The sequence below is a fragment of the Pteropus alecto genome, unplaced genomic scaffold (assembly GCF_000325575.1).
Source record: "Pteropus alecto unplaced genomic scaffold, ASM32557v1 scaffold326, whole genome shotgun sequence".
NCBI lineage: Eukaryota > Metazoa > Chordata > Mammalia > Chiroptera > Pteropodidae > Pteropus > Pteropus alecto.
This window is the reverse complement of record NW_006438873.1, coordinates 541088-550941: the sequence shown is the minus strand read 5'-3', so window position 1 is coordinate 550941 and position 9854 is coordinate 541088. Positions and strand designations below refer to the sequence as shown.

Below are 9854 nucleotides of genomic sequence, written 5' to 3'. Positions count from 1 at the left end.
AGGCTCTGCTGCAGTCGCAGCACTGAAAGGCTCTCTCTCCTACATAGCTGTGTTTCCGCTGGTAGCGAATTAAATACGTCTTGTTGCAGGACAGCCCAGGGGAAATAACTTCTGCCGCCTTGTGGGCTTTGACATGGTGAAAAAAATGCACATCATGGAGAAAAGCTCTGCCACACTGGAAGCATTCATAGCAGTCGCCCTGACTGTGGCCTCTCACACGGCCACAGATGTGGGCACGCTGGACGAAAGCCTTTCCGGAGGACTTCTCACCGGAAGGTGTCCGCTGAGGCCTGCTGAGGCACGGCATGAGGTAGATGGCTTCTCCACGCCGTTCACCTTCAGAGGGTTTCTTCCCAGTATGGATCTGCTCATATCTCTCCTGGGCCATCTGGATACTGAAAGGTCTTCCATAAAATTCACATCTGCCTAGTCTGTTCTCTTGGAGGAAAGGTTCATTGTGGACCTCCGGTGGAGGGCTGCCACCATTTCCAGGAGCAACACATTCCTGGGGTCCCTTTTCTAAGGGCCCCTTGGACTGTTTAGCAAGATGTGAACTTCTCTCAGGTTCCTTGCAGTCATGGCTAATTTCCTGAGTGAGGGTTTTGGACTCACACACTGTTACCTGGCTCAAAAGCTCCTCCTTGGTGACCTGAGCTGAGCCCAGCAGACCATGAAGAGAAGCATCTCCTACACCTTCTATATGCCGGAAGTGACCCACTTCCAAATCCTCCATTCCTGTCCCTAAGGATGACTGTGCTATAGGCAGGCTCTGCTCTGTAGTCAGATCTTTGGTCTCGGTTCTTTTCTCCCAATCTAAAAGAAATGTAAAAGGTCCTCTACTCTTTCTACTCACAGACACACATCATTATAGTAGAATAGAAGACAGGGACCAAAAACTATAGGACAGATCTTATGGAGATTGGGAGGGATTTAAATGTTTCACTAAAAGTTTGGATTTTCTTTTGAGAGGGGTAAGAAGCTGGCCCAAAGTCTGTACTTTATATAGGCAGCTCTCTAGATAGGGAAGAAACTGAAGCCAAGGAAATCAAATATAAGACTGTAACGTAGACGAAACATTGACGAACATGGCAGTGGCATCCCAGCAAACACTTGAAACATGAGAGCAAAGTATGAGCGAAATAGCAGAGCGGGAATACAGGTTAGGAAGCCATCAAAAGAGTGTAACTGCGCCCATCACAATGAGTTAGATTTTAGGAAACAGTCTTTGAAGAAGTCCTTACTGACTCTTGTTTTCCTCATCCTGCCGTACAGCCAGCATTTCAGAATGTTCTGCCAGTTCCTCTTCCAGGGACTACCGCAAACCTAAGCACTCTACAACCACAGCTCCAGCCTCCATCAGCTTCAGCCTGCTGGACTTCAACAGTCTCCCAAATGGCTTCTCTGCTGGTCTTCTTAAAGCCCATTTCTCACAGAACAGCCAGAGAGATCTTTCTAGAACAGCACTGCCCAACAGAAGGCCTTGTGATGATATAAATGGTCTACATTTTTGCTGTCCAGTACAGTAGCCATTAGCCACATGTAGCTAATGAGCACTTGAACTGTGGCTGGTGTGACTGAAGAATACAATCTTAAATTTTATGTAATTTTAATCAGTGTAAATTTAAGTAAGTACATGAGGCTAGTGGCTGACACACTGGACAGCACAGTTCTGTGGTCAATACTACCTCATTCTCTGGTTCAAAACCTTCAAATAACTTTTTCACATCGTACTTGGAACAAAACCCACATTCCTTAACACATCTCTAGGTGGGCTGGCCCCTATCTATATCTGCAACCTCATCTCTTATTCTACTCTTCATTTCACTCAGAACATATATCTTTCCTTCTTGTTTCTGGAACACCCAAGCTCATTCCACCCTCAGGGCCTCTGTTATTTGCTATTCCCCCAGCCTAAAACACTATTCCTCCAATTTCTACCTAGCTACCTCATCTCATTCAAATTTTCCTCAGTAAGTGTGAGTGCTCTCCTGATCCTCCTACCTTCAGCAGCTGCCCATGTCACTCTGTCTGCTTTACACTCATATGCTAGTTATCATATTGTCTATGTATTACCTGTCACCCCCATTAGAACACAAGCACCATGAAGGAAGGGATTCAGTCTGTCTTGTCTGTTACTGTATCCACGGAACATAGGACAGCGCTTAGATCACCACAGAGGCACAATAATTATCTGTGGAATGCATCAAAGAATGAACGTACAAACTAGAGTAAGAAGAGAAGACAATGAAGGAAACAGAGAGGTGGGTGGAGGAGTCCAGGTCGGTTCCTGGACCTTGTTTGGGCATCTGCTTCCCCACCCACACAGCAAAAGCAGTGTTGCCTAACACTGGACCGGGTACAGCTACAGGCTCAGGAATGGGGTGTGACCCAAATGAGACACTGAGAAATGAGGAGAGGCATGTCAGGAACTTCCAAGAAAGAAGCTTCCTCGCTCTTAAGAATGCTTCTTGGACACACCTGCTCTCTCACACTCTCTTTGGACAGAAACAAGAAAGCACGTTTGGATTTCTTGGCAGAATGAAAAGAGAAAATGAAACTAAGTCTTGATAACATCACTGAGCCCTGAAATCCAAACATCCCTGAAGCCCGGCTGACCAGTACTGAAACTAATCCCCATATGGCTCATGCCAGTTTGGGTATGGTGTTGTGTTAACAGCAAATGAGGAACAGCCATGGTCCTGGCTGACACTCACAATGGCCCAATCCAAAGGAGAGGTTTTATAAAGATGGTAAACATCATCACACCGTAGCCATAGAGTTTGGAAAAGGTAAATCTAGAAGGTTTTTATCCTTGAGCCATAAGGATGCCAGTAGGGAGCTTTTGGGAAAGTTGTAGAACAGTGTGAGTGTAAGCATGTGTGTGTGTGCACACAGGTGCTGGAAGGTAGGGGGATGGAAACCAGATTGTGGTGATGGAGGAGGAAGAGGTAGCCTTTGGATGTAAACAGGTCTGAGGAGCTAGCATGAGAGACAAAGGGAGGCGGCTGAAAAGGGCAGTGGTACCACACCATGGTTTCCTGCTTATCTCCATGAAAGAGGGAAGACCTGTGATTCTAGCTGAGAGAGGAGAGTTGTGGATGAAGGGAGGGTTTGGAGCACTGAAGAGAAGCAAGACTGATCTCTTTGGAGCTGGGCAGGAGCAGGACTTGAGCTGTAGAAAGGGATGGGCTCCAGAGAGGAGGTGAGAGGAAGCACTGGGCACACACAGGTGGTGAGGTCCTGGAAGCCCGAGGTGACAGCGCCTACCAGCCTTCTCCCTGATGAGAGTAGGCTGTGAGGAGCAATCCAACTAATAGCTCGCAGGCCTACTCTGGCCTGATTGGGAGCATTATCTCTCCATGAGTCTAGTCTCTAGGGGCTTACCTTACACTACTCACCTTGACACATCTTTTTGTCACTGTCTTCCTCTATCACACGTGACTCCTCCTCTTCCAGCTGTGAGATAACATCGGGCTTAGAGAACTGGTACCCTGTTGAAGAAGGACACTCTTGACTTGGGGGTTCTGTCCTGCACTCATGGCGACTCCCAGGCCAGGCTCTAAAGGCTCAGAGATAATACAGAAGATGCAAATTCACATAGAAGAAAAATGAAGACTGTTTCTAACAAGTCTGCCCTTAGGAGACCTTCAGCAATGTGTGGAGACATTTTTGGTCGTCACAACTTCAGAAAGAAGGAGGGAGTGCTACTGATATCTACTAGGCAGAGGCCAGGGATGCTGCTAAACATCCCACAGGGCACAGGATGCCCCAACAAAGAAGGATGTGGCCCAAGTGTCAATAGTGCTGAGGTTGACAGTGAAAACTGTTATGTTGGAAAAAGCACTCCACTGTGCCTTCTTTGTGACCAATAAAAGTTATGGTTCAACTTATATACCCTTGTGTCAGGTTGGAGGTAAGGCACTTCTATGTCCCCATGTAGGTCTCTGGCTTCACAAGGATAAGAGTACCAGTCTACTGCCAATGGAATGGGGTTTGGTTTTGATTGTGTTTTTCAGGAGACCTTAGGTACCCACAAAAAAAGGCACTGAAAAAAGGATCCTGGCACTGTCCACAAAAATATTTAGCTTGGGGCGAGGTAAACAACCCTACCTCTAGATGTGAAAAGAGATTGGCAATCTTTGACTCTTAAACTTCAAGGCCAGTAGAAGTCTTTGGAACACCTGGGGTTTTCAGCAATTCCTCACCCATTCAAAAACCATTGCTGTGATCCTCCTGCTGTGCAGAGACCTAACGAAGCAGACCCGTCAGGCCTCGCAGCAAAGTTTAAGGGAGCAGGTTCTGGAGACAAATCCTGGCTCTGCCATTTTGTAGCTGTGCGACTTTAGACAATTTAACTTTTCCATGACTCAGTTCCCTCATCTGCAAAATGGCAATAATAATAAGATGTATACCACCCCAGGACCAGTACATGGATTAAAGGAGTTAAGACAGATAATGTTCTTAAACTAATATCTGACCCATATTAACTGCTCAGTAAGTGTTAGCTATGAGTAACAGTCAATTTGATATTAAAATATTATCTCTGATCTGGGTTGATACTCATCAACATGGTGAATCACTGTAACCGATGAAAGGACAGAAAAGAGTTGAGAACCATGGGGCTTGTGGGCAGAAGCCAAGTTCCATGGCAAAGGCTTACCTAAGGAGACCAGGTTCCTATAATTCTCCAGCATCACTTCCCGGTACAAGTTCCTCTGAGCAGCACTAAGGGAGGCTAATTCCTCTGGGCTGAAGTCCACAACCACATCCTGGAAAGTCACTAACTCCTAAAACACCAAAAACAATCACAAATGATAAAAATCCAGAAATTCTCCTGGGAGTGGGGGAGAAGGAGCCTGATGAGAGAGGACTGACATGATGCTGACATTCAGATCAACAGAAAGCTTCTAGTCTAAGTGTTCTAATCTGGAGGTGACAGGGACCTAGCAATGTCCCTTTCTTTGTCTTGTAGTCTGAGAGAGGGGGGAACATTTCTGAGACAGTTCCTGCTGCCAATTACTATAAATTTTGGTTGGAGGAATACCTCAGCCTCAGGAATCAGAGAGTTGGGGTGAAGTCCTGGCTCTTTCTTATAAACTTTGTGAGCATGGGTAGGTTAAGCCTCAGTACTCATCCATAAAACACAAAGAGCTCACAAATATGAAGAGATGTTCAATATTATTAACAAACAGAGAAATGCAAATCAAAATGATAATATACCATTTTATACTCATTCAACTTACAAAAATGAAGAAGTATGACAATACCAAATGTCATCTAGAACATGGGCCCACAGCACCTCTTGTAAGATGCTAAGGGAAATGTAAATTGGTAAACCACTTTAGACCCAGAAATTCTATTTCTAGGCATATTTGCTTGTGTGTACTTAGACAAATGTTCATAACACAGCTGTTTGTAATATCCAAAATCTGGAAATGACACAAATGTTCATTCACAGTAGAAGAGAGAAATATATCTGGTATAGTCACATAATAGAATATTCCAGCAATACAAACTAATTAACTACAGTTACACTCAACAATATTGGTAATGTAAGGTTGAATTTAAAAAGCAGATATTAGGAAGGGAAACAAAAGAAAAAATAAACAAATGAGACTACATCAAACTAAAAAGTTTTTGTACGGCAAAGGAAACCATCAACAAAACGAAGACAACTGACTGATTGAGAGAAGATATTTGCTTATGATACATTTGATAAGAGGTTAATATCCAAAATATATAAAGAACTCATACAACTCAACAACAAAAAAACAAACAATCTCATTAAAAAATGGGCAGAAGACCTGACCAGATAATTCTTCAAAGAGGAAATACAGATGGCCAATAGACATATGAAAAGATGCTCAAGGCCACTAATCATCAGAGAAATGCAAATTAAAACCACAACAAGATATCACCTCATATCTGTCAGAATGGCTATTGTCAATAAATCAAAGAACAAGTGTTGTTGAGGATGTGGAGAAAAGGGAACCTGTGATTGCAAATTGGTACAGCCGCTATGGAAAACAGTCTGGAGGTTTCTCGAAAAATTAAAAATGGATCTACTTTTTGACCCAGCAATTGCACTTCTGGGTATTTATCCAAAGAAAACCAAAACAATAATTCATAAAGATCTATGCACTCCTATGTTCATGGCAGCACAATTTACAATAGCCAAGATACAACCTAAATGCTCATCAACAGAAAATTGGATAAAGAAGCTATGTTTCATATATACAATGAAATATTACAGCCATTAAAAAAATGAAATCCTATCATTTGCAATGAGATGGATGGACCTAGAGGTTATTATATTGAGTGAAATAAGCCAAAGAAAGATAAATACCATATATGATTTCACTTATATGTAGAATCTAAGGAATAAAAAGAACAAACTAGTCACAAAAAACAGACTCACAAATATAGAGGACAACCTGGTGACGACCAGAGGGGAGGGAAATTGGGGGGCAGGGAGAAAGGGGTGAAGGGTTAAAGAAGTACAAATTAGTAGTTGATAGATGGTCATGGGGATGGGGAGCATGGCATAGGGAACGCAGTTAGCATAAATGTAATGGCTAGGTGGAGAAGCAGAGGAAAGAAGGAGCAGTTAGGGAGATTGTTTTTTAAACTATATAAATATCTAACCAATGTACTGTATATTTGAAACTAATAATAAAATAAAATTTTTTAAAAAGCGTATTAGGAGACTACATAAGACTATGATGCCTGTTTAATTAACATTCATTTTTGTGTTTTCAGGGAAACATTATGCAGATCAATGAACAACTAATTTAAGCTAGGAGTCATGCACTGGCTGCCCAGCTCCTACAGAGAGGTTATTTGGTTCACGTTGGTTTTTTAAATCTTTTAAAAAAATGCATATTAGCTACCAACACTAAAAAGTTTGTAGATTTTATATTACTAACTGGAGTTTTGGCTTCTCTTTAAAAAATCAGAAGACCTGGGCCCACATTCTCACATGGTGCCATCAGCTAAGATGAGGCAAGCACTCCCCAGTTTGTCATAATCCACCTATTTATAAATTCCTCATTTATATTACCTCAACAGTCCCTGTGGGCACCTTCATTTGGGATCCTTGACATGGACACTGCAGAGACAGAGTGTTACTCTCAGGAGATCTTCTAGAACAGTGTTTCTCAACATTTTTTTCCTTATCTCTCCATCAAGGAGCCTTCTTAGACATTTTTTTCCCAATTGCCACCCCTTATGATTTTTTTCTGGTTCTAAAAAAAGCACAATGTATTAATTTCAGTAACTGTCTTTTAGATTTCAAAATGTGATTTAACAAGAACATCAAAGAGCGCATTTCTAGAAAAAAAAAAAAACATCTCACAATAGTATCATGTCCCTGTAATAGCTGCCATTTGTTTCATATATAAAAAGGAACATAATAGTGAAAATCACATGAGGGCTGTTTTGAATAAAGCAATAGTAAAGTGAAAATAGAAGTTAATAATAAGTTAATAATAAGTTATTAACTTCTTGAATAAACAAGAAGTTAATTCAAGGAATAGGAAAAGAGAAAAAAATGGTAAAGATATATTATTTGGGATAGTGATAAGAACAACAGAGAAAAATAAAGCTGAAAAATGGGATACAAAGAGTTGGAAGAAAATTTTACATAGGGTAGCCATGGGGAGGCACAGTTACATGATATTTATATGAAGACTTAAAGATAACGAGGATGTGGTTTAGATAGGGAAAGTCCGGCAATCAGGAAGGTAAGATCCTCATATTGGAGAACCAGGTCAGAAGAAAGCCTGACTCGCCTGGGATCCAGCAGATGGCAAACTGTCAAACCTCTCTGTGTCCTCTTTTTGGTGTTCTTTGGTGTTCTTCTCTTCTGCAAGGACAGAGTACTGAGCAGGAAAAACTAGAAGGAAAAAAGGAATGACCATGGAATTGAGTCTAGTCTGGCAGCAGCCCGAGACAGAGGGGCCTACCACACCCATACCACCCTCTCCTGCCACGGGAGGTAATGACAGTCCTGGACTTCCTATGATAAGAGAAAGACCACAAGGATCATTTCTCGGCTCTATATAGCAAGTTCTGAAAAAGCTCTGTGGTCATCAACTAGTTCTAAAACCCTCAATGGCTCCCCACTGCCTTCTAAATAAAGTGATTCCCAGTCTCACTGTGCACTCTGACACCAAGGAACCTGTTTCTCAACTGCAAAATGTAAATAATAACATTTATACTTCTAAAGGCTCTTGGAAGAATTAAACATTACATATGTAAAGCACACAATAGGCATTATAAACAATAGCAGCTCTTATTAAGCTTTTCTTACATTTTTTTCATTCACTGACCTAGAAGACAGCCATCACCTTACCTACAGAAACCTGAACCTTGAAAGCCTTCCTTGTCTGTAGGCTCTTTCCAAGTGCACCTTTCATTAATCTGTTCTTTCTCATATCCTGGGGAGCTCTCTTTCCTTTCTCCTTAATTCCAGTTCCATCAGTGGTTCTGTGCCTCTAGCCAAGTTTTTACCCATTCTGGTATAATATTTCCAATGTCCACCAGAGGCAGTATAATACTGTGATTAAATGAAGAGACTGGAGCCAGTCAGAATCTGATTCTGCCAATTACTAAATTTTTATTCAGCTCCCATTACATGCCACGTATACAGCAGGTGTTCAATAAATGGAAATGGTCAGTTGCTTCCTCCCTCTCTCACCTTTGTCCTCACATGCTTGGATCAAGTTTACCACCAGGGTTCCTGCTTCCTTGCTGTTCTTGGGCTGCTTTGAGCGCACCCATGTCTGAACCTCCTCTGGCAGGGTGTTCAGAAACTGCTCCAGTACCAATAACTCCATTATCTGCTCCTTGGTGTGGGTTTCCGGCTGCAGCCACTGCCAACAGAACTCCCGGATTTGGCTCACAGCTTGGTGAGGCCCTGTCACTGACAGGTACTGAAAATGCCTAAACTTTTCATCAGAAATATTCAGAGTTTCTGGGTTTCTTATGGAAATGGTTTCTGGATTCTCCTTCTGATCCCGGAGACAAAAGAACTGGGGATTCCTCAGCATATCCAAAACCTGTGTCATGTGCAGCATCTTTACAACTTGGCCCTTCACAGAATGGAGATACTTGAAGAGTCAGGCTGCTCCAGGGCACACTGTTATGGAAGAGGGTGGGAAGAGCTGTATCATATGAATAAAGAATACAGAAACCTTTGGACCACAGAAATTACATACAGAGACTTACAAATGGTTTGCATAGTTAGGACTGGACAGTGGCGTGGAGGAGATTTGAAGGGAGTTAGCTCATCTCACACAAATGCCTAAATACACATTCGCAGAGATGCGCACATCTACAGACATGATGCTACCTGAATCTCATTCCCAGGTCTGGAAAATCCACAGGCATAGGCTAGAAATATTTCAGAAATGGCACTGAAAGGAAAAAAGCCTTGAACCCCTAACCACAATGAACTGAATTAATTTGATGAGCCACAGAAGGATTTCATTCCAAAATATAAATGGATTAAAACTATGGATTACTATACAGAATGAGGAAAGAGCCTTACCGTAGAAATATCCTACAAAGGATTGGATTCATACGCAAAATATATAAAGGACTCATACAAATCAGTGAGAAAAAGCAGACAATATAAGCAACAAGGTTCAAAGATTTGAGTAGTATTGCACAAAAAAAGATAGCTAAATGGCCAATAAACTACAAAACAGGGTTCAACTTCATTAGTTATCAGAGAAGTATGAATTAACACCATAATGAGATGTCACCACACACCCTCCAGAATGCTCAAAATGAAAAAATCAGACAATAGTAAGTGTTCAAGGAGACAGAGCCATGGTAGAATAGTATATACA

The 9854-nt window shown here is 41.9% G+C and overlaps 1 protein-coding gene across 1 annotated transcript in view; it reads right to left on the bottom strand.

The window, feature by feature from the left end:
* ZIM2 (zinc finger imprinted 2) overlaps positions 1-9077 on the bottom strand; it is a 9250-nt gene extending 173 nt beyond the window's left edge. Inside the window, 5 exon segments of the mRNA XM_025049641.1 lie at positions 1-813; positions 3399-3491; positions 4661-4831; positions 7787-7894; positions 8699-9077. The exon segment at positions 1-813 is cut by the window's left edge and continues 173 nt beyond it. Of these exon segments, the coding sequence (XP_024905409.1) occupies positions 1-813; positions 3399-3491; positions 4661-4831; positions 7787-7894; positions 8699-9077 (1564 nt within the window).
* Between the last annotated feature and the right edge of the window lie 777 nt (positions 9078-9854).